The 27,168-nt window shown below is 51.0% G+C and overlaps 1 protein-coding gene across 7 annotated transcripts in view; it reads right to left on the bottom strand.

The window, feature by feature from the left end:
- The window catches only part of LOC138567600 (uncharacterized), a 1,191,853-nt gene that overhangs the window by 323,787 nt on the left and 840,898 nt on the right, over positions 1-27,168 (bottom strand). For all 7 annotated transcript variants that reach the window (XM_069645994.1, XM_069645989.1, XM_069645987.1 and 4 more), the window contains one exon: positions 18,538-18,636. In XM_069645994.1, coding sequence (XP_069502095.1) covers positions 18,538-18,636 — 99 coding nt within the window. The remainder of the gene's footprint in view (positions 1-18,537; positions 18,637-27,168) is intronic.

The raw sequence follows: 27,168 nt of genomic DNA on the forward strand, positions 1-27,168 counted from the left end.
ACCTCAGAAAATGTGGAAAGGAAAATCAAAGGTCATCATAAACACTTTAATTCAATGAGGAGGGTTGAAAGGAGTTGAGCATAGACAGTGAACCGAGGAGGTGGAGCGGCGTAGGGGCCGAGGTACATAGTGGTAAAATGCCTTTATTACAAGCAAAAGATGGATGTGCTGGCAAAAGCAAGGAAGATGGAAGTAATTGAATATGAAGGCTTCAGGGTCCAGATATTTCAAGACCTCTCCAGTTGAACATTGACGAATTGGATAGAATGTTGCCAACTAACATCATGGCTGACAACACACATGGTTAGATGCCCATAGGCCTACCCTTTGCTCTCATTTTTCGGATACAAGGGTATTACAGAATTATCAGTGCAGAAGCAGCAGCCCAGGCTCCGATTCACATTTTGAAGCAGGGTCAAAATGAACAGATGGTTAAACCAGAGCAAGAACTTCAAGCAAAGGATCCATGGATAAGAAAGGAGAACTGAGAAAGAAAGTGACAGGAGCATGTACATTTAGGAAGATGCACACACCATCCCCAGGCAAAGGCTAGAGTTAAAAGGCATTTGAGGACTGGTCATATGTACACCTAGGACTAGGAACGGAGCTGAGGGTGCGGGGGGGGGGGGAATGGAATGAGTCAGAATACGCAAGTCATGAGTTGAAATACAAAAGGGAATGAAACATGCATAAAGTTGGCCTGGGAGGGGGAAGAGCAGTTTTTCTATAGTGGCCCAGGTTTTAATGGGCATCTAGTGGGAAAGGCAAAGGGTTCACTTATTGGGGTGCATTACTTCGGGGGGAAGAAAGCAAAAAACTGTTGGGGAATGGTATGTATGAGAGAAGAAAATGACATCACAAGTAAGAAGGGATCGTCAATGACATCAAAGTAACACTTTCCCATAGTAGTAAAGTAGGATGAAGAAGCGCTGGCACTAATGAAAGGCAGAGATACTTCTCAGTGGGAGCACTAAACGTGAAAGGGCTGAACTCCCCCACAAAAAGGTTGTATGAGGGAATTCAAAAAGCACAGTCTGGAAGTTCTCGTACTTCAGGAAACAAGAATCAAAAAAGGGGAGGAACAAGGGGTTCCAGGAACAACATATTTTGGACTTCCTGAGAATGCGAGAGAGGAGAGGTGTGCATCATAATATGAAGCATGTCGGACATGCTAATATCTACGGTGGGCAGATTAAGAGAAGGGAGACTGCTGAAGGTGAAAGGGTGGGTAGGAAATGTAAAAGGGACCTTGTGCTCAATTTACGGGACTATCTCATCGCTGACATCTATGTCAGTGCCTCCTCCAAACAGACTCTCACCAACATCCTCTTGGTCGTTCCTTCTCCCGACCTATGGACCCTTCATATGGTCGCACTTCTCTCCCCTTCTTCCTCTTCCCCCATTAATGGTGGCACCAGGTTGGGGGCCCTCTTCGCCTCCTTCCTGTCCTCCAGAGTCATCATTAATGTCTATCTAAATGGCAACGTCTTGGGCCAGGGCCCTCAGCCAAATCTCCTACTATTTGATAGGTGCCTACCACGCCTCATCAACTTCCTTCCTTCCTTCTCCTGCTACTCCTTCTATGACGTCTCTGGCTCCTCTGCCACCTCCTTCTTTGACCTCTCTGGCTCCTTTGACATCTACTACCTCTCTGGCCCCTCAGCCACAGTCCTCTACCTCTCTGGCTTCCCTGCCATCTACTGCCCCTCTGGCTTCCTTGCCAGCCACCTCCCCTCTGGCTCCCTTGCCACTTCCAGCCTCCACCCCTCTGGCTTCCTTGTCATCTGTAGCCTCCATCTCTTCTGGCTTGCTTGCCATCGGTTTAGGTCCATTTGAATGAAAATAATTGACCTTTTCCGATTTGAATGAATGTATTTTGTTTGTTTTTTTGTTAAATAAATGTGGTGGGGGAGATCCCCCGAGCTCTTAACCTGTTCCCTTACCCCACCCCACATCTATATTTAATAAAAATTGACCAAAATTCCCAAAGAATTTGAAAAAATACATTTGGTCAATTTGGAAAAGGTCAATTGGGCCACAATCAAGTATGCTAATAACTTGCCATCTACTACCTCTCTGGCTCCTCCGCCAACCCCTCCTACCACCTCTCTGGCTCCTCTGCTGTCTCCTTCTTCCACCTCTATGGCTCCTCTGCCACTTTCGATGGGTACTTCTCTCTCCTGTACCCCCCCCATAAGTCTTTCAAAAGTGGCAACCTGTTCCACGTGGCTAATCATCTCTCGCCCTGATCTTTCCTGAGTGGATCCCTGCTTCCATCATCTGCACTCAGATCGATTCCTCCTTTGAATGCCTGGTTTGTAGGCTCTTAATCTCTCCCGTCCTCTCTCTGACCTTGGCCACCATCTACACGCCACCTGGCCAGGTCACCCTCTTCCACTGAATGGGCTGACCTCGCCTCCTCTCCAGTTTCCTCTACCTCTCAGCTTCTGCTCCTTGGGGATCTCAACATCCACCTGGACTCCCCCGACCCGTCCTCAGGGCGTTTCCACAACCTATGCGCTTCTCTTTTGCTCAACATTCTACCTTCAACTTTCTATCTCTAACACTCTGGATATCCTTGCCCCTGTCACGAGGAACCACGTGAAGCCTGCCACCAAGTGCACCTCTTGGTACGACTCTGATCTGGCCGCTCTAAAATGCAAGTGCAGAGTAGCTGAGCAGAAATGGGTGGCATCAGGCGCTCCCTCTGACAAACTGGCCTGCCATCTACTCCAAAGGCTAAACACACTCTTCATCTTCTCTAAGAAGAGGGTCCATATTCAAGCCTGCATCACTGCGGCCTCTAACAAAACAGCGGAACTTTTCAAAATCTGCAAAGAGCTGGCCAATCCTACTGCAGTATCTACCTCTGCTACGCCCACCCAGGCCCTTTGCACGGCTCTGGATTCTCATTTCACCACCAAAACCCAGGACATCCTGTCCACACTCCCTCATTCTTCTCCTCTCTCTCCCGCTACCTCTCACAGGCCCTCCTTGGCCGCCCCTCCATCTCCTCCTTCTCTCCTCCCCCTCTCCTGTAACAACTGATGATGTTTCTAGACAAGTCCGGTCTTGGAAAGTCTCATCCAAACAGGTGACCCCCCCCTGCCCCTCCAGAACCATTAAGGTCAACATTGTTTCTTTCGCGCCAGCCTTGGCCGATTTCTGTAATCACTCTTTCACCACTGGTTCTTCCCCTCTATTCTCAAGAACTCCCTTGTGCACCCTGTACTAAAAAAGCCTTCTGCCGACCCCTCCATTCCGGCAAACTATTGCTGATCTCTATCACTCCTTTCCTGGGCAAACTACTGGAGAAGTTGGCTGTCTCCCAGCGAACCCTCCACACTGAATCTGTTGGTTGTCTCCATAATCACTAGTCTGGCCTCAGAGCAGCCAGAGGCATGGGAACTGCTCATGAAGATCTGCTCTCTATCCTGGACTCCAGCTCTCCCTCTGTCCTCATTATCCTTGACCTTTCCTCTGCATTTGACACAGTCAACCATGCTATCCTGATTAATCGTCTCCGCGAGACTCCAAGGCATCACTGATCAGGTCCTGGCATGGCTGACCACCTTCCTCTTGGACCGTCCCTCCCAGGTTCAGCTTGGGTCTTTTTTTTCCACCACCTGTCTCTCCAGATGTGGTGCTTCCCAGGGCTCTACCCTCTCAACCTGGCTCTTCAATGTCTATCTGGCCCCTTTGACACTCCTGATCACTACCTTTTCCTCTAACTTTCAGTGTTATGCGGATGACACGCAGCTCTCCTTCAGGCTACCCTCGGCCTCCTCTTTGCTCATCCATGACTGTCTTTCCGCTATTCAGGCATGGTGCATCTTTAACAATCTCTGCCTTAATGCCAGTACGACTGAGATTCTTCTCATTGGGACCCCTGATCCCGTTTTTCCTCTCTCACTAAGGCCGCCATCCTTGGGCCCTCACCATCTTGTGAGGCAATAAACCTTGGAGTCATCTTCAATTCCACTCTCTCCTTCTCTCCCCACATCACGGACTTTGCCAAGAAGGCCTATTTCCAGCTGCACCTCCTCAGAGGTATCTTCCCTTTTCTTACCTTCAGCCAGAGGCTTGCTGTCTCCAGAGCTCTGGTTCTCTCTAAACTGGACTACTGCAACAGCCTTGTTCTCAATCTGCCTAACTCTACTCTTCAATTCATACAGAACAGGACTGAAAAACGTTTCCTTCGCCTCAAATCCAGGGACTGCATTTCTCTGGCCCTGAAATCCAACCACTGGCTACTTGTGGCTGCAAGGATCAAGTTCGCAACCCTCTGCCTAAACCACAAGGCTTTCTGGGGCCATAACCCTCACTATCTTCAACTATCTCTTCCTAAATACTTTCCTTCTTGACCCCTCCGCTTGGCTACCTCTAATTCTCTGCGGGTCCGTTTCTTCTCCAAGCAGAGAATGGGGTAGATTGCTCTCCTCTGCAGGTGCCTCCCTCTGGAATGGCCTCCCTCTGCCCTGAGTCAGATCTCCTTAAGTTCCAGAAGCTCCTCAAGACCTTCCTTTTCTCCTCCCTCTCCCCTGCTAACCTACCCTTGCTCCTTCATCTGTCTGCTGACTGGCTGCTCGGTATCCTCTGAGCCTTAAAGGGCACCAGCCCCCCCGCACCACCCTGACCAGTCACCCCTGCACTTGCCGCCTGGCCCACCCTGCCCTGCTGTCTGGCTTACCTTGCACTAGCTGGCTGGGTTGCTCTCTGTAGTCCCAGCCTTCCTTGCACATAACTCAGAGCCCTACTGCTCTGGTTGCACATCCCCCCTGTACCCTCCCCCCTGCACTTCTTGTAGCACACTTGCACAATCTAAATGACAATAGACCTAGTAAGATCGTTTGTCTTGCCTTCCCTTTGTTCCCCCTCCCTTGCCTTGTTGTGCCTTGAAACACTTGTGTATAGGCGCATAATAAATAACAAATCAATCAGGGGCAGCAGGGGTTTTGTGAGAAGGTACTTGGGGAAATTGTGAGCAAAACTAATGGGATGCTGATAGTGGGTGACATTTTAACATGTGGGTGGACCAAGACATTTATAGGGTCTCCCTGGCAAAGAAAGACCGACCCATATGCCCCAAGGAAAAGAAAAACTTTAAACATCTGCTGGACTAAAACTATCTGTGTGACATACAGAAATACTCAACCCAGGAAGGGAGGAATATACCTTCTTCTTGGCCCCACATAATATGCTCACGAGGATAGATTATGTGTTCATAAAAAATGGCCAGGAATACAGTGCTGTCATAGGTGACATTTTGGAAGTGGCCTTGTCATGGAACCACAAAATGGTAACAGCAGACAGAGATTGCAGACCATAGAAGCAAGCGATGTAATGACTACTAATTACAAGATGTAGCATTTACTGAGGAACTAAAATGGGAAATTAAGGCCTTTTACCGGAAAACGGGGGAGGGGAGGTGGGAAGGAGTATGGTCTGGGAAATGGCAAAGTCCACAATCAGAGGCCTGCTCATCAACTAGGGGGCCAGGAGGAAGATAGAAAAGGGTATCAGAGAACAGAATCTCAGAAAGGAAATTAAAGCATTGGAAAGCAGATAATGCTTGGGATTGGAAATAGAGATCAACACTCTGTCCATCCAACAGAAATGGCAGGAGTCCTTATAGTCCTTAGAAACCTTCAGGAAATTTCAAATTGTTAAACTAAGATATTACTACAAGGGGTATAAAGCAGATGCACTTTTTGCAAGGAAACTATGTGCACAAAGATTAGAGAGGCGGGTGGACAAAATAAGATCTCCAGAAGGAGAGATGGTGTATACCACAGCAGAAATAGTTGATAGCGTCTTGCATTTTTACCAGGAGCTTTAGGGAAAGAAGGGGAAAGGGACAAGAGAGGGGCAATGGAATACATTAGGAGACTGGATAAATGCACATTGGCAATGGAGGAGAGAGGAAAGCTAAACAGTCAGATTGGAGGTAAGGAGGTGAAGGTACCAAGCAGTAAAATGTCAGCAGGGAAGGCCCCTGGAGAAGATGGATTCAACATTATCTTTTATAAACAATATATAGATGAACTGGCATGCACCTAGACAAAATATTCGAGGGAATCCAGGAAAAAGGGGACGTGCCGCCTACCTTTCAGCACCCTTAATACCTGTGATACCCAAAGAAGGGCAGGATCCGCTGAAATGCGAGTTGAATCGCTGATATCTCTTTTGAATGTGGATGCTAAAATATTCATATGAGTGCTCACCTCCAGACTGGAAAAAAGTTTACCGGGCCTGCTCGATGTAGATCGTGTGGGATTTTTTAGGGACAGACAACTTCATAGAAGCATCAAGAAACAGGGATAAGAACCCCATCTTCTTATCAGTGGATGCAGTGAAGGTGTTTGAATGTGTTAATTGGGTCTTCTTAATGACGGTCCTAGAGCACTTACACTTTGGGTATCATATACATTGAGCGATTGGGGCTTCATATACTAGCTCAAAAGGCGTAAGTATTGGTCAATGGGAAGAAATCTAACCTGTTCATGCTAGAAAGAGGTATTTATTTATTCAGATTTGTAGAGCGCACGTCAGCCCGGAGGCATCGTGGCGCTTGTTACAGACATATCTTAGTTGCATATACACGAGTAATACAAAGATTTACAGGTGCAAGTATGACATTTGCACAAATTTACAGTGAAGTATATTTACATAGGTTAGCGAATGTTGCATATTATTGTGCAAGGAAGGATATCTTCAGTTTCCTTCGAAAAATCTGGATTGAGTTTTCCGCTCTAATGTTTGCAGGTAGCGCGTTCCAGGACTTGGTAGCAATGTAGGGGAAGCTTAGGCCACCGGCTTTGGCTCTATTGATGTGTGGAACATGGAGTAGGTTGGTGTATTGCGTCTTTGTGAGACTTGTGGAGGAGGAGGGTATGTAGATGGTCTCTGATAGGTAGGAAGGGGCGGAGAGAGAGAGGCATTTGTGTGTGAGGATGAGGATTTTGAGTGTGATCTGCTCTTTAACCGGGAGCAAATGGGCTGAGTGTCTGGCCTGGGAGATATGCTCTCTTCTTGAGATGCTAAGAGCGGCCCGGAGAGCGTTGTTCTGTGTGACTTGTAGTCTGTTTAGGTTTTTTGCTGATGTGCCTGCTAGGAGGGCATTGCATTAGTCCAGTTTGGCTCAATAGTTGCTCTGGCTATTGAGAGGCAATCAGGTTATGAGAGGTATGGTTTGATGGCGTTTATTAGTTTGGTGGTATGCGCAGATGAGGACGTGATTGCGCTGACTTGTTTGGTCATGGATAGTGAGGAGTCTAAGTATACTCCCAGTGTCTTGACAGCTGTGGACATGGGGATAATGGAGTTATCAATGGAGAAGTTGGCATACAGTTTATCCAGTTTGTCTAGGGTGCTCTGTTGACCTAGTATCATGATTTCAGTCTTGTCTCCATTAAGGCAGAGGCCATTAATCGCCATCCAGGCCTGGATGATGGGAGTAAATCGTGTGGAGTGCCTTAGCGTCTTCGTGGTATGATCCTGAGAGAGGTAGAAGTACTTGTGTGTCGTCCGTGTAATTCGTATACGTGATACCATGCGAGTCAAGCTTGTCAAAGAGAGGCTTAGTGACCAAGTTGTAGAGTGTGGGTGCAGTGCAGGAGCCTTGAGGGACTCCGCAGTGGATTGTGGTGGGTGTGGCGTTAGCTGTGTCCGAGAAGACTTTTATGGCTCTACCCTCAAGGAAGGAGGTGACCCAGAGAGCCGATTCTTTAGAGAAGTTGGCTGAGTGTGTGAAGTGAGGGTCTTGTGATCGACCAGATCGAATGTGGCTGAAAGATCTAAGAGGAGCAGTAGGGCTGGCTTGCCTTTATCCATGATTTGGGTGATCTGAATCTTCAGATCCACCAGGGCTGTTTTGGTGGCGTGTCCTTTCTAGAAGCCTGATTGCCTGGTCCCTAGGATAGAGTGGGTTTCCAGACAGTGTTGGATTTGGCAATGGGCTGCTTTGTCCAGTAATTTCAGAAGGAATGGCACTGTGGTTATTGGTCTGTAGTTGTTGGGTTGTAGGGGGTCGAGAGTAGGTTTTTTTTAGAAGGGGGCGGACCCAGGCCTCTTTGAGGCTAGCCGGGATAATGCCCGATTTAAAAAACGCGTTGATGAAGGCCGTGAAAAGCGGCGCAAAGCAGTCTGCGCAGTCTTTGGCGAGCTTGGGTGGGCATATTTCGCCTTTACAAGGGGAGGGTTTCAGCTTTTTTAGAAAGTTGATAACTTCTATTTCAGTGACGTCCCTGAAGGAGAAATCGGGTATGGTGGATTTGGATGAGGAGGGTGTCGGGTTGGTCCCTGTCTGTTGTGGTAAGGCTTTGCAGTGGTCCTTGATGATTTTTTTTTTGGAGTAGGTCAATTTTGGGTAACATGGCAGCTTGGATACTAGCACACCAAGCTTCATCTTTGATTATTTCATCTGGTGTATTGGGGGGGGGGGGGGGAGGGGATGAGCTCATTAAAAATGGCAAGGATTCCCTTAGAGTGCGATTTGGCATTGGAGATTCGTGTGTTGAAGGTGTTGGCTTTGGCAGTGGTGACGGCCGTTTTGTATTGGTGGGAGATTAAGAATTCGTTTTTGGTACTGCTGCAGGGGTTGGGTTGCCAGTTTTTTAATGCTGCTCTTTTGCAGGAGCGCAAGGAGTGCAGTTCTTCAGTGAACCAAGAGTTGGTGTGTAATGATTTCTTTTCTTTTTTCCATTCGAGTGGTGCTATTTCGTTAATAGATTTGGTGATGACATCTTTGTAGATGTCTGCTAGAATATTTGGGTTGTTAGCGAATGGGGGTGCTAGTTTGGGGATGTTGAGGTAAGGGCGCAGGTTGTCCTCTTTAAGCTTTTTAGAGCTTCTGACTTGTGCTGCGATTGCAGGGGTCAGAGTTTTGTGGCTTTTGGTGATAGGAACGGAGAATTCGATACAGTTGTGGTCGGTCCAGGGCAGTGAGGTGTTAGAGGTGATAGTAGAGAGGCAATTATGGTCCGCGATCCAATCCAGAATGCGGCCTTTGGAGTGAGTGGGATTTTCTACTTTCTGGGTGAAGCCTAGGTCATTAAGTTCCTTTGTGAGGGTGACTGCTGGTTTGTCTTTAGCATCATTGAATCCTAGATTTTTTTTTTTAAACTTCAATTTTTTATTATTCAGGTTTACAGAGAAAAAAAAACAGTCTCCCCTTGTCCCCCCCACCCCGCACCCCCACCACCCCAACATGTACCCAGCCCCCTGTCCAATGCCAAGCCCAGTCTGTTGTGTCGGGAGACTCCCGGTGGGAACTCCCTCCGCGTGTGATGTAGCTGATGCCCTTAATACCGTCCAGACTGAAGCCATTTCGCCCCGGGTACTGGGCTTCCCCGACTGCTGAAGTGCCCACCTCCTCCTGGGTGCCCCTTTGGGGCCAAGATCTCTCGTCGGAAGGATTAGTGGAGCTCCCATCCCCAGGTTTGTTGTATTCCATACCAATTTGTAAGGAACGTGCTAGTATCGTTGTTCACCATGGCAGTCAGTTTGTCCATTATAAACATGTTTTTAACCTTTTTCATCCACTCTTCCTTGGAGGGTGGTTCCGGGCTTTTCCATTTTTGTGCGAGGGCTACCCTGCCCGCCCGCAACATCGTCTCCCACATCCTCGGATACCTGTGAACTTCCGTTTCCTCTGGGGGGAGGCCCAACAGCATCGTCAGAGGGTTGAGAGGTGGGAGTTCCTCTATTACCTCCGCCATCCAGCCCCTCACCTTCCCCCAGTACACCTGAGCCTTTGGACAGTGCCACCACATATGGCTCCTGGAGCCCGTCTGCCCACAACCCCTCGGACACAGTGGGGACACCCCCGAGAACATCTTCGACAGTTTCACTGGGTCCCTATGCCACCCTTGTAGAACTTTGAAATTGTGTTCCATATCGGCCGTGAAAAGGTTCCCATGGAAGGCGATTTTGAAAATTCTCGACCAGGAGTCCTCTGAGATCTCCTCTCCTGCCAGCTCCTCCCAGAATTTGCGGAAGGATCTCCTTCCTTGGAGGTCATACGTATTGAGGATTTTGTATATGCTAGAAACCGCCCCCTTCCTTGAGGTCGCTGTGTCTATCAGCTTTTCGAAGGGGGTTAGGTGCCTACTCAGACTGGTGCCCCACGACTGATCACACAATATACCTTTCAAACGGAGGTACTCAAAGACGGATAGGGATCCCTGGCCGAGTGTGTCTCTCAGTTCTTCATAGGGCAAGAATTTGCCTTCCCTGAACAGCTGGCCCGCCCATTCCAGACCTTTATCCGACCAGGTTTGTGAGAATCTGAACCCTTTGCTACCCAGGTTAAGGGGGTGGCCCCAGAGGGAAGACATCGGGGATGGCCATGTAGTGAGATGCGCCGTCTGAGGGCCCTCCTTCCAGATGTCCCACAGGACTCCCAAGGTCGGGTGAGCCCTCAGGTGTCCCGGGATCGCTCTCCGCGGGGCCCACAGGAGGTCTCGCACCTTCAGGGGATGGGTGTCCATGTCCTCCAGATACGACCAGTATGTCCCCATTCCCTCCTTCATGTGCTCCAGGAGCACTCTCAGCTGGGCCGCCCGAAAGTACAGGCCGAAGTCCGGCAGACCGAACCCTCCCTCCTCCCTGGGCAGCGTCAGCGTAGTCCTCCGGGTCCTCGGGGTTTTCCCCTGCCAAATAAAGTCCCTGGTGGAGTTCTGTAACACCCTGAAAGTCTGCTGCGGGACGCCAGTTGGGAGTGCCGTGAAGAGGTACAGGAGCCGTGGCAGTACATTCATTTTAACCGCCGTCATCCTGCCATACCAGGAGAGGATCATCCTTCCCCACCTCCTTAAATCTGATGTGATCCCTTCTATTATGGGGTCATAGTTCGCGGTGGCCAGTCTAGTTAAATCCCTTGTAAGGAGAACCCCCAGGTATCGAATTTCAGCCTTCCCCACTGCAATCCCATGGAGTCTATTCAGGGGGTCTAGCCCCGGGTCTCGGGGTCTCATGGGGAGCAGGACCGATTTCGAGGCGTTAATCTTCAGGCCCGAAAAGCGACCAAATTCCGTTATCAGGTCCAGCAGGGGGGGGAGTGAGGAGCAGGGGTCCACCAGGTAGACCAAAATATCATCTGCAAACAAGGAAAGTTTAAATTCCACCTCCCCCCTGCTGATCCCCCTAATTCCTGGGTGGGCTCTGATGGCTATGGCCAGGGCTTCTATCGTGAGGACGTATATCAGAGGGGAGAGAGGGCACCCCTGTCTTGTCCCTCGAGAGAGGGGGAAGGTGTCGGTCAACTCCCCATTTACTTGGACTCTTGCCATGGGAGCTCGGTAAAGGGCCGTTACCCAGCTCATAATGTGGGCCCCAAAACCCATCCTCCTCAGGAGGAGGTCCATGTACCGCCACTCGACTCTGTCGAACGCCTTCTCTGAATCCAGAGAGAGGACACTTGCGTTAAGGTCCGACTGTTGTGCAAAGTGAAGCAGGTCTATGGTCTTGCGTATGTTATCCGAACCCTGTCTCCCCCTGATGAAGCCCACCTGGTCCCCATGGATTAGTTTCGGCAGCACCCCCTCTATCCGCTTCCCCACCACCTTGGCCAGTATCTTAACATCAGTGTTGAGCAGTGATATAAGGCGGTAGGAGGCGCATTCCTTGGGGTCCCTCCCCTCCTTAGGTAATACCGCAATGATAGCCCCCATCATGGAGTCTGGTAGGGCTCCCCCCTCTAGCACCGAGTTGAAAACCCTCACCAAGTACGGGATTAAGGAGGACCGGAATTTTTTGTAAAAAAAGACAGAGAACCCGTCTTCCCCGGGGGAGGTGCCCGCTTTCATCCCACCTATGGCCTTATCCACTTCATCTTCGGTCACTGGCCCTTCCAGCCCTTCGGATGCTTCCCTGGATAGAGCCGGGAGCCGGATGGAGCTCAAAAAATTCTCTATCGGGGAGTTACCCTCGTTGTATTCGGATGAGTACAGGGTCTTATAATATTGGCAGAAGGCTCCTCCGATATGGGAGGATTCGCAGCCCAAGGTTCCCTGGGCGTCCCTCACTTCCTTCACCATCCTGCTCCTCTGGACCTCCCTCAGTTTCCATGCCAGGATCCTGTCAGCTTTGTCCCCCTTCTCATAATACTTCTGCTTTACCATCTGAAGACTTCTCTCCGTTTTGTGGATAAGTAAGTCCCTCAACTGGAGTCTACAATCCTCCAGGGTGGCCACTCGATCGCGGTCAGGGGACCGATCTAGGGACCCCCTTAGTTGGAGTTGGGCAATTTTATCCCGCAGGGACCTTTCCTGGGCCTCTCTTTCTCTTTTTACCCTGGCACCTTTTTGGATGAGGATACCACGAAGAGTCGCCTTGAAGGCGTCCCAGAGCGTGTGCGTGGCCACTTCCCCATTGTCATTTAACTCAAAAAATTCTGTAATGGCATCTGCAATCTCCTGGGCAAGAGCCTCGTCCTTCAGTAGGGCATCGTTGCATCTCCAACGGCCCCTACGCTCCTCACACCAACCCCCCGATATTGTCACTCTTACCATGTCATGATCGGACCAGGGAACAGGATCGACCCTATAGCCCGTAACATATGAGCGAAGGGTTTCATCCACCAATATATAGTCTATCCTCGAGAACGAGGCGTGGATGGCCGAGTAATACGTGTAAGAGGGGACACCTGTTCTAGGGATCGGGATCGAGTCTACAAGGCCCAGCTCCTCATTTACTCTCCGAAAGGATCGCGCCGTGGGTTCCTCCGATGGTCTGGGGTTCTGGGGACCCACCCTCTTCCTGTCCATGGACGGGACCAACACCATGTTAAAGTCTCCTCCCACCACTAGTGTGCCCCTCACGAACAATTTAAGCTTCTCCTTGACCTCTTCCCAAAACTGGGCCTGGCCATCGTTCGGACCATACACCACGGCCAGTGTCAGGGGGGCTCCCTGTAGGGTACCCCTCACCAGTAGGAAGCGGCCCTCGGGGTCCTGCATGGTAGCCTCATTTGTGAAGCGGAGACCCCTGGCGACCAGGATAGCCACCCCTCTTTTCTTCCCCTTATGGGATGCGTAAAAGACTTCCCCTATGCCTCCCCCTCTCATTTTGGGTTCCTTCCCTTTCGCCCAATGTGTCTCTTGTAAGAACAGCAGGTCCAGCTGCGCCCTCCTGAATTCGCGACAGACCAGGGACCTCTTGGTGGGTGTGTTCAAGCCCCGTACGTTCAGAGAGCCCACTCCCAGGGCCGGTCGGCCGTCAGCCATAGTCTAAGTCATCAAAGCTGTTGGGCATCGGCTTAACATCACTGATCGTTGTCTGTTCCCGTAATCGCACTGGTCGGGCATTATTCGGACCTTCCCTCAACTTATCCCCTAACCCCATCCCCCAACAACAACCCCCTAATAACTTCTTTCCCCCCTCCCCCCTTCCCGGCGTCCAGCCAATTAGTCCCGCCATTCCTGGCTTTAGGCCGGACCACCAGTCTGCTCTGCCCGGCCGGGCACGCTGAGCTAAGCTCTTTGTCGTGAGCCCCCGCCCCCCCCCCCCTTTTTTTTTTTTTTTTTTTTTTTTTTTTTCCCCCCCCCTTCTTCGATCCCACCTTACTTGCTGTCCTGGGGGAGTGTGTGATCAACCGGACCATCTTCGCCTCGACTCTCCAGAGGGCCAGTCGCCCCTGTTCTCAGTCATCTGTGTCGTTGCGTTCTCCCTCCCTCGCAGCCGGGGGGGTATTTAACTTCCTGTATTTTCTCGATCCGGTTTTCCTCCTCCTGGGCCCCGGGTGGTCTTGGGACCCCTCCCCCAGACCCGCCGGGCCTGTCGGGCCTCTCCCGGTGGTGGGCCCAGTCACATAGTCCTGAATGGCCCCTCTTATGGCCTCTTCCGAGGTTAACGACGTTTTCTGGCCCATGTATTCAAAAACCAGGGAGAATGGGTACCCCCACCTGTAGCGTACTCCTTTGTCTTTCAGCAATTGCGTTAAGGGGCGGCACATTCTCCGCTTCGCCAGGGTGTAGGCTGAAAGGTCTTGGAATATCGAGATCTCTGCGCCGTTGTAGGAGATCTTCCCTGCTTTCCTTGCCTCCTCCAGGACTTTTGCCTTATCCGTATAGTAATGGAATCGTGCAAGGATCGATCGGGGGCTTCCCGCCCTGCCGCCAGCCCTGTGCACGCGGTCGAATGTCAATTCCGTTGTCATTTCTTTGGCAAAGAGAAGGGTGATTATATCACGGACCACCCGAATTAAGTCCCTCTCCGTTTCCCCCTCCACCTCCGGGACCCCGAAAAATCTAAGGTTATTCCTCCTTTCCCTGTTTTCGTAATCATCCATTTGTCTGGTCCTTTCCTCGTCCCTCTTTTCCAAAGCAGCCAACCGCATTTCCATTTGCACTTCCTGGATGGCTGAGGACGACTGATCGGCCTCCACCCGCAGGAGCCTGTCTTCCATCTTATCCACCCTGTTGTCCATTTTTTCCAGCTTTTGCGCGATGTCTGATCGCATATCCCGAATCTCTTGAAGTATGGATGCAAACCCCTTCTCCATGGCTGTGGTGGAGAGCGTTGGGGATTCCGGGTGGGCCATGGCCCCGTGGATTGTGGGGTTCTCGCTATTTTTCCCAACCCCTTCGTATCGAAAAGTTTGCAAGGCCTCCTGCCAGTTCATGCGGGCCTTCCCCGCTCCTTTTTCGTTGTTAGCCACTTGCTCAGGGCCACGGGAGTTTTTTCTTCGGGCCCCGTCAATGGGGGCCCGGGAGGTTGATGAGAGCCTGCAGGCGGGCACACGCCCTACGAGAGATAAGTGGGGGCCTCGCGCCTGGTTCCGTTTCCTGGTTCTGGCCGCTCCTGGGGGGCTGTTGGCCGGCACACGCCCTGCAAGTTAGCGCAGGGGCCTCCACCTACCGGGGCCGAGTGACAGATGGTTCCGTCGGTGTAGCTGTGCTGTACCTCTGGGTCCGGAGGGGGGGGGGTTGGGCCTTGTGTTTCTTCGGGCCCCGTCAATGGGAGCCCGGGAGGTTGATGAGAGCCTGCAGGCGGGCACACGCCCCACGAGAGATAAGTGGGGGCCTCGCGCCTGGGTCCGTTTCCTGGTTCTGGCTGCTCCTGGGGGGCTGTTAGCGGGCACACGCCCTGCAAGTTAGCGCAGGGGCCTCCACCTACCGGGGCCGAGTGACAGATGGTTCCGTCGGCGTAGTTGTGCTATACCTCTGGGTCCGGAGGGGGGGGGGTCGGGCCTCGTGCCCCGACAACGTCGTTCGTCTCTCCCTCAGTTACAGGCCTCGGGAGGGCCAGGGGGGGTCTCGCTGGGGAAGGGGACTACCTCGAGACCTCACCACGCTCGCCCCGAGCTCCCACCGAGCAGCGGGGACCGCCTTCCACGCTCCGCACCGCGGGGGACGGCGGAGCGCTCGCCCGAATTCCGCTGCTATGGGGAGGTCGTCTGCGGCTGCTCCCTCCGCGCCTGAGCCCGCCCGGGGGCGTAGGCACTGGTATCCTTGTCCCGCTCGGGACTTACGTCTCTGGTTCTCGCAACCTCCCGCGGGACAGGCCGATGGTTCCCCGGGAGGGCCTCGCCTTCCGGGCCCTGTCGCCTGCGATGTTTCCGCCGAGGGAGTCCGCGGGCTCGCTCTGCGCGCCCTCGTCCCGGGCCGCAAAGTCCGTTCTCTGGCCCCTCGTGGACCCCGGAGTCCGCTCTTTCGCGCCGGGGGCGCAGGGGGGGGTCCGGTTGCCGATCCTGCTCTGCGTTGCCGCCGGGGGGGTCTGAGGGGGGGCTCAATCCCCGTTAATCGGCCTCGGACGGCGGGAGAGCGACGCTCAGGCAGCCATCACCTGCGCGCCCCCTGGTGGCCTCCGAATCCTAGATTGAGGTCTCCTAGCAAGAGGGTCTTAGTGGAGCTTTTGATATTATTACTGAGAATGTGGATGATGTTTTCCTGAGAGTCTAGGGTGAGGTCTGGGGGACGGTATAGTAAGTGAATATTGATAGTGCTGTTGGGGGACAGTGTGAGTTTAGTCGATAATAGGTCAGAGTTGCTAGTCAAGAAATGACTGACAAGTCAGAGCTGGAGGTTCTCTTTGTAGATGGCTACTCCACCACCTGCTCGTTCAGGTCTGTCTTGTCTGAGTATGGTGAAGCCTGGTGGTAGCGCAAGTGCAACAGCGGGGCCTGATGCTTCATGTAACCATGTTTCTGTGATGGCTAATAGGTCAATGTTGTTGTTGGTTATGAGGTTGTGAATATCAGATGTATGAGCTGGGAGGGAGCGTACATTGAGGAGGGCACATTTGATGTGAGGTGTGTGTAGTTTATTAGTGGAGGTGTGGGTGGTGGGTGTGTTTGATATGTTATGTGTGGCGACATTGTGGGGTTTGGTTGGTGGGTGGTTGTTTGCAGGTGTGTGGATTTTCAGGGTGAGGGATGTGTTTGGAAATAGGGCGGGAGCTCAATCTATGGTTTCTGTGTGCTATGGAAGGGGGTTGTGTGCTGAATTCTGCAGTCAGTGTGCGAGCTCCAAGTCTTTCTTGTCTACACATAGTTGTGATGCAAGGTGCAGGGGGTGCGTCTGTTAGATACCTCAAACACACTCATCTCTAAGGCAGTGGGTTGAGAGGGTTTGGTGAAGGGGCTTTGCGGAGCATGTGTGAGGGAGCGGAGTGTGGTGTAGGGTTGGAGAGCAGCGAGTGTTGCAAGGAGGTTGAGCAGCGTGGTGGTGGCAGCGGGGAGCATGCAGGAAGCCATTGGCATGATTGTATGCTAGGAGGGCTGGGGGCAGAGGTGAGCACAATGAAATTGATTAGGGTGACCCAGGCCAGAGGTAGGCAAGATCAGAATGGCTCAGTGTGGGCTAAAAGCAGCCTGAGGTACGAACAAAAAAGGCGCAGTGTGGACTACAAGCAACATGAGGCACAATCAATATGGCGCAATGTGGCCTATGAACATCATGAGGCACAATCAAAAGGGCACAATGTGGCCTATGAACAGCATGAGGCACAATCAAAAAGGCGCAATGTGGCCTAAGAACAGCATGAGGCACAATCAATATGGCGCAATGTGGCCTAAGAACAGCATGAGGTACAATCAAAAAGGCGCAGTGTGGCCTATGAACAGCATGAGGCACAATCAAAAGGGCACAATGTGGCCTATGAACAGCATGAGGCACAATCAAAATCATGCAATGTGGTTTGGTCACGAAGTGTACAGCATTGGTTTGGATCGGGGTAGCCTGCTGGCCAAGTATGTAAAACAGGTTTGGGTAGACAGTTAGGTGTTCCATGTGGGCATTGCATAGAGGGATTCTATGGGGATGGAGTGCTCGTGAGGCACACGATGCGGCCGCTTAACGCCTGATTAGTCGAGGTTGGGCCTATTGGTTGTGTTGATAGTGGACAGACAGGATTGGTCTCTGCTTGTCCTACAAGGGCTAGACACCTTCCGAGGTTTAGGATGTGCATGCAGATTGAGCTGGGTCTTGCACAGTGTAGTAGAGAGTGGATACAACGCTGCGCCTCCATGCGCTGAACAGGCGCAGAATAGGGCTTTTTCGTTCAGGCCTTATCATTGCAGTGCCGGCTTCACTATTCGGCGCTTGATGTGCTGGTTTGAATCCTGTTAGCACGAAAAGTGTGCTGGCATCTGAAACGGGCGGTGCAGGCTCCTGCCTGTGGGCTGATGCATCCAGATCAGCTTAGCAGGGCTTGCAGGGGAGTTGCTAGGAGATGAGTTGACAAGGATGCCCCACTATCGCCCCTGTTTTATTAACAGTGGAACGGTTGGAAGCTTCCGTCAAAAAGGATTAGAGGATTAAGGGCATTACTTTCGTTGGAATTGAGTTTGCAGATGACATTTTGTTACATCTGGTGGACCCTGGGGCATCCATACAGGAGCTCAAAGATATAAAACAATATGGGGTTCTCTCAGGTTTCAAAATATGCAGCAATTTATCCTCTTTCCCCTCAGTAGAGAAGAGGAGGAGAACTCAGAGGATTGGAGAGGGCTGGCACTGATTGTGGAACGGAAGACACTGAAATATCTGGGATCTGCCCAACTACAACACTAGAGGGACTATATGAAGCAAATTACCCACAGATCTTGAATAAGCTGTACAGGGACATAAATGCATGGTCGAAACTCCCTCTTGTGGATGGGGTGGTTAAACGTGAACAAGAATGGGTCATTAAAGCAAGGGACATATACAAGATAGAAAGGTTAACAGCCCTCCTACAGAACACAGACAATAGTGAGTCTGAGCGGATGCCCTTCAATAAAATATCAAAAAAGATTAGACTATATACTGCTATAAGGCATAGATCGTAATGAGGGCAGGAAGTAAAGAGACCCATAGGTTGGTTAATTTAAGGCGCAACGACCATGACGTGGAGGGGACCACTTGCTGCAGTAATCAGTACAGACTTCTGGATATTGTGGTTATGGGTTTGGTTCGGTCAAATGAATGCTACATGTTCAGAGGGAGGATTTCTTTAGATAAATCCTAGGCAGTCATCTGGGAGTCCCATGCATGCAAAAATCGAGGTTGCAAATAGAGGGATAGTAACCATCTGGCTAATAGTGCATTACCTTACCTTTGAGAGATTGCAGGCAGCTGTCTGTGAGCTTCACACATGCACACAGGTTGACATATTGCAGCTTCTGCAGGTGAGTCAAAACAGAGAGTCCTTGGTCTGCAGAACAGAAGAAAATAGTTTAATGCCAATGTTAACCAGGCCAGCAAGTACCCTTTCTGTTAAACAATGCTGCAGAAACAGGGATCAAACTAGACAATATGTACCATTTTAGGCACTCTACCTTAGGAACAGTGCCTGTTCATAGCAAAGGTACGATTTAGCTAAATATGGTTCTTTGGGTATATGTTGTGTTCCACAGAAAATAAACTAGCACTGTGTCTTGCTAATAAGGACCCTCCGGCATGTGGCTGACGGCAAAGTCCTAGAGCTGATGTCTAAGAGTACAATGCCAAGGCTCCCATCATTTCTGTTACATTATGTATGGCATACACTTTGTTAAATATGTTCAGTAGGGGGTCCTCCTCCTTTGTTGGATGTTATTGCTACCAGAAGGGTTGACATGGGTTTGTTGGGCATTAGCAGAAGAGTGTTGTAAAGTTATTGGACCCAATAACTCCTAGCTAATTGCCTCATGGGCTGGAAATGTTGCCTTTCCAACCCTACCAGTCCTGTTCAGACTGCTTCAGCTGTTAACCCCTCGTACAACACTGCCTCAGCTGTGCAGAAAAAGGTTTGCCAGTTCTTGGGAGGATAGCTCAGGGGCAACACGCTCGCCTTGGAAGCAAGATGACGCTGAGCAACACATGTTCGATACCCGGGTCCGCGCCTAGAAACCTCTCGGTATTAAGGGTGTTATAAATAACCAATTATAATTCTCTACTCCTGCAAACCTTTACTGGGAGAGAGGGGTTGGCGGCTCCTTTAAGGGCTTTTACTGTAAACTGACTAATGTCATGTACTTTTATTGATTTTCCCCGTTCCCACATATTGTATATCAATCAGCAGCCACTAGAGCAGGGCTAGTGGAATGCTACACACTGCCAGTGCTTCTCAGTCAGCTGGTCTGCATGCTCTTCACAATGGTGGACCTGTGTGATGATATGATGTGCTACAACCCACTCTCAAGCTGCTGCTTTCATCTTTACATTTGTGATCTTCATGCTGACTCCACCATATCTCCCCATCTTCTATCCCACCGAATATAATTAAACAATCCAAAAATAGCAATATAGTCTTTGTCTGATTAAGACTTATTTGACCCTTCCCAGCTTCTGCAAAACATCAGTGTACTCTGTGCATCCAGTAGACATTGCTTCCTCATCAGTTTAACTACTTGGTCAACTACATTCTCTGATGCATCTTCTCTGGGCTCCTTGTGCATGAAACATGGCACTCTTCTCATATGACTGCTTCCTTACTGTCCAGGCCCATATGTGGTGGATCGTCCTGTACCAGATGCCTGGATGCTGGTGCCCATCCATGGATCGTGGTTGCAATTGATTGACATGCAGATAGCATTTTAGTAATTCATTCGTGCACACCAGTTAATAATTGGTTGTAGTCTTCCCAGCGACGACTCTTACAGCCCTTTTTTGTGTTATTTGTTACACTTAGACTTATACCTGTAGCAGTTCACTCAGTGTAACGCTCACTTGGTATCCACAGAGACGTCACTCAGCCTGTTCTGACCTGTTACGACCTTGAACCCTTCCCTGGAGGCTGCTCGACTGGAGACTGGGCCTGAAACACAGGATTGGTAGAGTTTTACTCCCTATTGTCTCTGTGTCTTTGAACCACTTCTTCCCTGGGGTCCAACCCTTCCCGTTGATCCACAGCTCACCTTGTTTTCTTGGATAGTGTGCTCTCCGTCCTGCTTTCAGCACAGGGGCGTGTTGATTGATGCGGGATTGTTGCTGCCTAGTTACTTCACTGGCAAGAGTCTGACAGGTAAGTATAATGAGTCTTTTGAACAGTTCTCTAACTTCGTTCCTTTCCTTCCTTAGATGATGACAGGGATGGCGGCGTGCTGCTGAGATGAGTAGCGCTGAAGGTGAGAGAGAGCGCGATGCACCCCTTTCGTATTTGTATTGAACTGAGTTCTTTTTCTGTGTCTTTTAGGTGCCGCAACGTTTTCAGCGTGGATGCCGGTTATGAAGAACAAATGCAGTGAGTAAGCGCGGTATGTGGCGCCTCTAGATGTTTCCACGCTAACCTGGGGTGCCTTTTCCCTCTTGCAGATGGATGAAAAGTTCCGGAGACAGAGTTCCCCCAGAGCGGTTGGGATTCAGGTAAGCGTTTGAAGCTCGTACAGTCTTTAAAAATAAGCAAAGATTTGCAGAATGCTTACTAATGCCTTTTTTCTGTTCTTTTCCCTTTCCCTTAGGAAGCGGCGTGCCAGGATGGGAATGACACCGCCGTGATCCAGAATGTGGACGTATCAAAGGTAGAGAACACAGAAAGCCAACACCAGTTACATTTTATGACCCCAAAACACGCTGGGCAGCCTCAATCCAGGGCTTTGAGAGCTCTGGAGGTCCAACAATTACAACCTACAGGTGTTGCATCATGGAGTGACTGGCTCTCACTCCATGACTCCCCGGTCCCTACGATATCTGCCAAACAGGTGACCTCATCCCAGACAAAGTTATTATAGACTGTAATCTTCATTAACTCCCAAAGAATGGGGGGAAATTTTTAACTGGTTTGCGCTTAGTTGTTCTTGGCCAGTGCCAAGGAGTGGCATGAAGCACCATTATCGGTTCAGTCTATGCAACCATCACATGCAGAGCTCACTGTACATAAGACCAAATCAAATCAAATGTCTCTGCAGAGCTTTTTGCACCAGCACCCAAAATGACAATTATGTGTTTGATGGCTAGAAGCAACTTTTTGCACTTGAAGTTTACACCAGATAGGTGTTATATTCTAGCAAGCAGAACATACAGCAGCACATTGCCACTTTCGGGAAACATCTGATACTGCAGTTCAACAGACACGGCTACCATATCAGTTATTTTTCTCCCTCTGGTGAAGGAGTCCATGGCAGGGTTTGTCCTATGCAGTCCATACTTGTACCATAGAAGGTCATAGAATGTTAAGAAAGGCTTGACAATTTCTTCAGGTTTGCATCCAAGCAATAATCCTCCAGGCACTGTAAAACTGTCTATATGTTTCCCCAGTAGTCTCCACGGTTTTCAGTCAAGGGAATGTTTTCTAACAAACAAAGGTTATTTGGGATGCATGCCAATAATCCACCCATGATTCATTGCAATAATGAGGGTGCCAATGCCATCCCAATATGTCCCATTGGTAGGGGCAAAGGCTTTTGTGGATGTTGAACTAGCTGTATGCACCCCTTGTTGTAAGCTTTAGTTCAGATTGATCTTAGACAACACATTGCCATGTGATTGAGATAGCAGTTCTTACATTTATGACATGAGATATCAGACTTCTCCTAGCTGATTGTTTAGGGCATTAAATATTCTTCTCAAATCTTAGGTTTCTCCCAATTACATCTCTTTCATAGGTGCAAAAAGCTTATGCTAATTCACTCCGGTCCACCTTAAAAATATTCAAATTACTACCTTGGGATCTAAACTGCCTTAGTTAAGCATCAACTCCAGGCTTTTGATCAAACAGATCTAATCAGACTTTGCAGAACGTTACACAGATTAATGGATACAGTTTCTGACACAGCTACACTTTCCTTTAACATTTCCCTACACAGCTCACAAAGCAAACAACTCCTTAAGAATGACCAACCAGGGGGGCGTGGCTTGGAGCGCCATCGATGTGGTCGCTCCCTTGAGGCCGCCCGTGTGATGTCCGCCGCCACCGCAAAATTCAAGCGGTTCTGACCGAGTATCCAAGTCGCCAATGCCATCTACGTCGATCGGAACCGATGAGGCACAACCTGGCTCACAATGACCTCCGAACGCTGGAGCGTTCTCCTAGAACTTAGCGACCGAACCGCTCCCCCGTCGCCATTCGAAGAAACCAAGATGGCGGCCGCGCCGGAACTCAACATACTGCAAACCTAATGGCGTCGGGCTTCAGGGGGACCGAAGAGGAGCAGCAGACGGACCCGCCAACACGGATCCAGCCAGATCGTGCCGGGGTTGCCCGGTGAACATATGAGAACTTCATCGGGGGCTGCACTCGGCCAGGTCGACAGGGGAAACACGGAGGCCACGAGATAAGCCCCGTGAGCCACCCAGAGAAGCCCGACCTCGCGGGCCCTCCCTTCACGCACCACTCGGTGCTTCCTGGGGCGCCCCGGCCCACCCATCCAGCTAGCGACCCAGTCTACTGCGGAATCACAGCTACTCCGACGTCTCACTCGCACTCCCATGCTTGAACTCTCCTAGGCGGCTGGCACACAGTTTTGGCCTCGCCGCAACCCTTCCAGCCAAGACTGCCAAACACGATCATCATGTCTAGGCAAACGAAGGTTGACAAGGGCGCAGATATCTCCACCATGCTCACTACGCTAGATAAAAGCAAGAAGCAAGAGCCTCCCAAACTCACTCCACAGAAACAACAAGAGGATGGGGGAGCCCTCGCGACCAAAGGGGACCTGATAGCCTTCATGGCGGACATCAAGTCGGAGTTCCGCTCATGCCTATCAGAACTCACCACCAAAATCGAACAGACGGACCAAAGGGTTACGGAGGCCGAACAGAGGCTTGGAGAAATCGAAGACCACTCGCGGGACCACGCCACCACTCTAGGGGAAATGCGAAGAGCTATTGACTCCCTGCATCAGAAATGCGAGATCCTGGAGTTTAAACATGAGGACCTTGAAAATAGGGCGCGCCGCAATAATCTCCGCATTCGGGGGGTCCCAACCTCCGTCCCCGACAACAAGCTAGCAGACTACGTGGGACGCTTCTTTGAGGCCCTCCTCCCAGACCTGGATAAATCTCAGCTCTTGCTAGATCGCACCCACAGACTTTGCCCGCGTCGTGGGGCTGTCTCTGACCCCCCCCCCCCCAGATTTCATTACGGGGTCCCTTCTTTACAACCAAGGAAGCGATTTTGGCGATCAGCCGCCAAGGGAAGGAAATTACATTTCAGAGCACGCCACTCCAAATATATCAGGACCTCTCACCACTCACCCTCCAGAAAAGAAGAGCACTCCGACCCCTGGCACTGTACCTTCAGGAGCAGCAAGCCCGCTATAGATGGCTGTTTCCAGCGGCTCTACAATTCACATACAAAGGCACCCTACGCCAGATCAGTCACTTGGAGGATGCGGAGAGGATCATGCATCCATCTTCGCCCCAGGAACTCTCCACACCAACCCCGGAGGGAGCTGAGGACTCCGGGCCGCTTTCCTCCCCGAAACCCAAACGTACGCCATGGTCATCAACCCAGCGGATCAACAAAAAGAGATGAACAATGGCGCCCCCCACACCTCCAGGTTCCAACTCCATCTCTCCCTGGTCTCCTCTGACCCAGCCTGAATTCGGATCCGCCACATAACGCTTAATCTGACGAGCTTCGAGGGCGGAGACGGCGGACCATACCCACGGTTCATACCCACTCCAAGGACACTTTCCAACTTTCGTTCCTTGGAAACCCACAGTACTTGATACACGATGGGACAACCGGCCCCGTTGGCCAAGGGTAGGCCCGTACCTACAATATCGGTCTACCCACCAGTTAAAGTTGCGGCCCCCCGTTGGGGCCCCGCGTTAAAACCTCAAGTGCAGGATGGTACTACAAGATCTCATGACAAACATGGCAGCTGAACCATCGACCCGGACTCCCCCCCCCCCCCCAACTCAAGAGATAGAGAATGGGACCTCTCTGGACCACCAGGTTCTGCGAACCCTCTCCCTAAATGTTAACGGACTGAACTCCCCTAAGAAACGAAAGGAAATTATATTAAAGCTCCAGGACGAACACGCTGCGATAGCTATGCTCCAAGAGACCCACTTGCCGCCGGCGGACGTGACCCGGCTTCGTTCTCGATCATTCCCGCTTCAAAATATGGAGAACCCTGAACCTGGTGGACCTCGCCTCCCGGAACTCCCAAAAACTGGTCTTAGTGGCTCTGGACGCAGCCAAGGCATTTGATCGAGTAGATTGGCCCTTTATGAAACTTACCTTAGAGGCCTTCGGCTTCGGGTCAACTTTTCAGACAATGGTGCTGGCCAACTATAAGAGCCCAAGTACGAGTCTAAGAATTAATGGACACAGCTCAGCTCCGATCCCCCTATCATGCGGAACCCAGCAGGGCTGCCCGCTATCACCCTTACTCTTCGCTCTCACCATGGAGCCTTTGGCCCAAAGGATTAGGGGAAACGATCAAATTAAAGGGCTGCAGGATGGCCCCAACCAACATAAAATCGCCCTATACGCGGACGATGTCCTACTCACAATCTCAGAAGCCCAATCATCATTGAAACAGGCAATACGAGAACTTACCACCTATGGTGAGGTCTCAGGCTTCACTAAAAACTTTGACAAATCCTCGGCCATGGGCATTGGGCTCACTCCAGCAGAACGGGAGCCACTGACGACAATGTGCCCGATGACATGGGTGAAGAAGGCCATCCCCTACCTAGGGGTCCACATCCCGGCTAACCCAAGAGACACATACAAAGCCAACTTCCCCCGGCTACTGAAAGAACTGGAAGGCGACTTGAAACGATGGGAGACCCAAGAGATCTCACTGCTGGGGCGCATCACAGCATGCAAGATGAACCTACTGCCGAGGTTCCTATACCCCTGCGCCTCCCTCCCAGTAGCGATCCCCACACCAACCCTCAAGGACATCCAAAGGAAAATGCTGAAATTCATCTGGAAAGGTAAGAGAGCGAGAATCCCTCTCAAAACGATGCTGGGGGGCTCCAAGCTAGGAGGTCTGGGGGTCCCGGACTTGAGGGCTTATAGTGTAGCAGCACAACTAGCACAGTTTCAGGCATGGCATATAACAAACCGCCCCCGGTGGGTAGAGCTGGAACAATCACAAACACCTTTACCCTTGCGATTTCTGCCACACATTCCGCCCCCCCTTAGAACACACTGGGGAGACCTCCTCCTATCAACTAAACACACCCTTAGCTCCTGGGACTGGGCTCTAAAGCAGAAGGGAGTGCCCAGAGGACTGAGCCCACGCTCCCCGGTCTTCCATAACCCATCCTTCTCACCCGGAGCAGACCCCCGCAATTTCCGGAACTGGATAAAGGGCGGGCTGGAGACCATAGACCATCTATATATGGGAGGGACACCCCTCACCTTCGCCCAATGCAAGGAGAAGTTCCAACTCCAGGAAAGGGACAGATTCACCTATACCCAGCTACGCCACTGGTGCTCGCACCCCCAGTCTCTGCAGGCAGCAACTCACGCGCCCACCGCCCTGGAGCTGACACTGGGGGACCTTCCAACTCGGGGCAGGGTATCCACCCTATATAGGCGCTTCTTAAGGGACTTCCTGTCCACAAAGACCCGCTGCATGGCTCAATGGGAGGCGGACCTGGGCCATCCGGTTGAGGACCAAACCTGGGTGGACATCTGGACCAGAACACATACCTCCTCCACCTGCGTTACCAATAGGGAATGTGCGTACAAGGTGCTCCTCCGGTGGTATTACCCGCCCCTTCGACTTCACCACATGAACCCACATGTGGATCATGCCTGCTGGAGAGGATGTTGTCACCCAGGCTCTTTCTTCCATATGCGGTGGGCTTGCCCAAAGATACGACAGTTCTGGAGGACATGCCTAGAGACCATCGCACAAATTACAGGAACGGCGATTCCTCTGCAACCTGAACCAGTCTTGCTGGGAGCCCCGATCCCCGCAATCTACCCGCGCTCCGGGACCAAGTCTAAACTATTGACACACTGCCTTCTGGCGGGGAAAACAGTGTTGGCCAGGGCCTGGAAATCCCCAGAAGGACCTCACATAGCCCAATGGTGGTCTAAACTCTGGGACATCCTGATCGCAGAGAAGGTCACGGCAGCACAAGCGGGAACGCTCCACCGCTTTCAGAATGTTTGGAGCCCAGTGCTGGAATACGACCAGCGCTTCCCCGCCCAGACCTACAAACCGACCAGGGCCTGATGGATCTTGAAACACCAAAAGGACCCTGGAGAAGACACAGATGCTAAGGGGCGAACTGGACAACCCAGAAAGAAAACTCCGCCTCCAAACATGAGGGGGGGAGAGGCCGAAGGGAGGTGGGAGGGAGGAAGCCTGATGGGGGAAATGAGGACTGCGGATCGAAGAACCTGAATACGCATTGCTTGTGATATGTCATGATTTGTATATTTGCCATCCTGCCTTGATTTAAAATAAACAAAGTTAAAAAAAAAAGAATGACCAACCACCACTTGGATTTGTTCTTTACAGCCTACATAATATGAATAATATGTTTTTAAATCTGGCATGCCCAAAATTGATCGACAATGAGTGTAATAATCCCTTCTCACTTTCACACCCTACAGGATGTGACGCTGCCCTCTTTTCCCACAGGTCCTTTCCCAGTGAACACTTTATGTGCAAATACTCATACTGTTCCTGCATTACATTTCCCCTCACCCCCTTTCCCACACTTAACTTTGGCTAGAGGTAGCAGCAGGGAGGCACTGGGTGCCTCGGTTACCATTCTTCAACGCACACAGCATCTCCAGAAAGAACTGGGTCCCAGAGACAAGTGGTGTGCGAAACCCATGGCTGGG

Source organism: Ambystoma mexicanum, chromosome 2p (assembly GCF_040938575.1).
Source record: "Ambystoma mexicanum isolate Mex_15411 chromosome 2p, UKY_AmexF1_1, whole genome shotgun sequence".
In the NCBI taxonomy this organism is placed as follows: Eukaryota; Metazoa; Chordata; class Amphibia; order Caudata; family Ambystomatidae; genus Ambystoma; species Ambystoma mexicanum.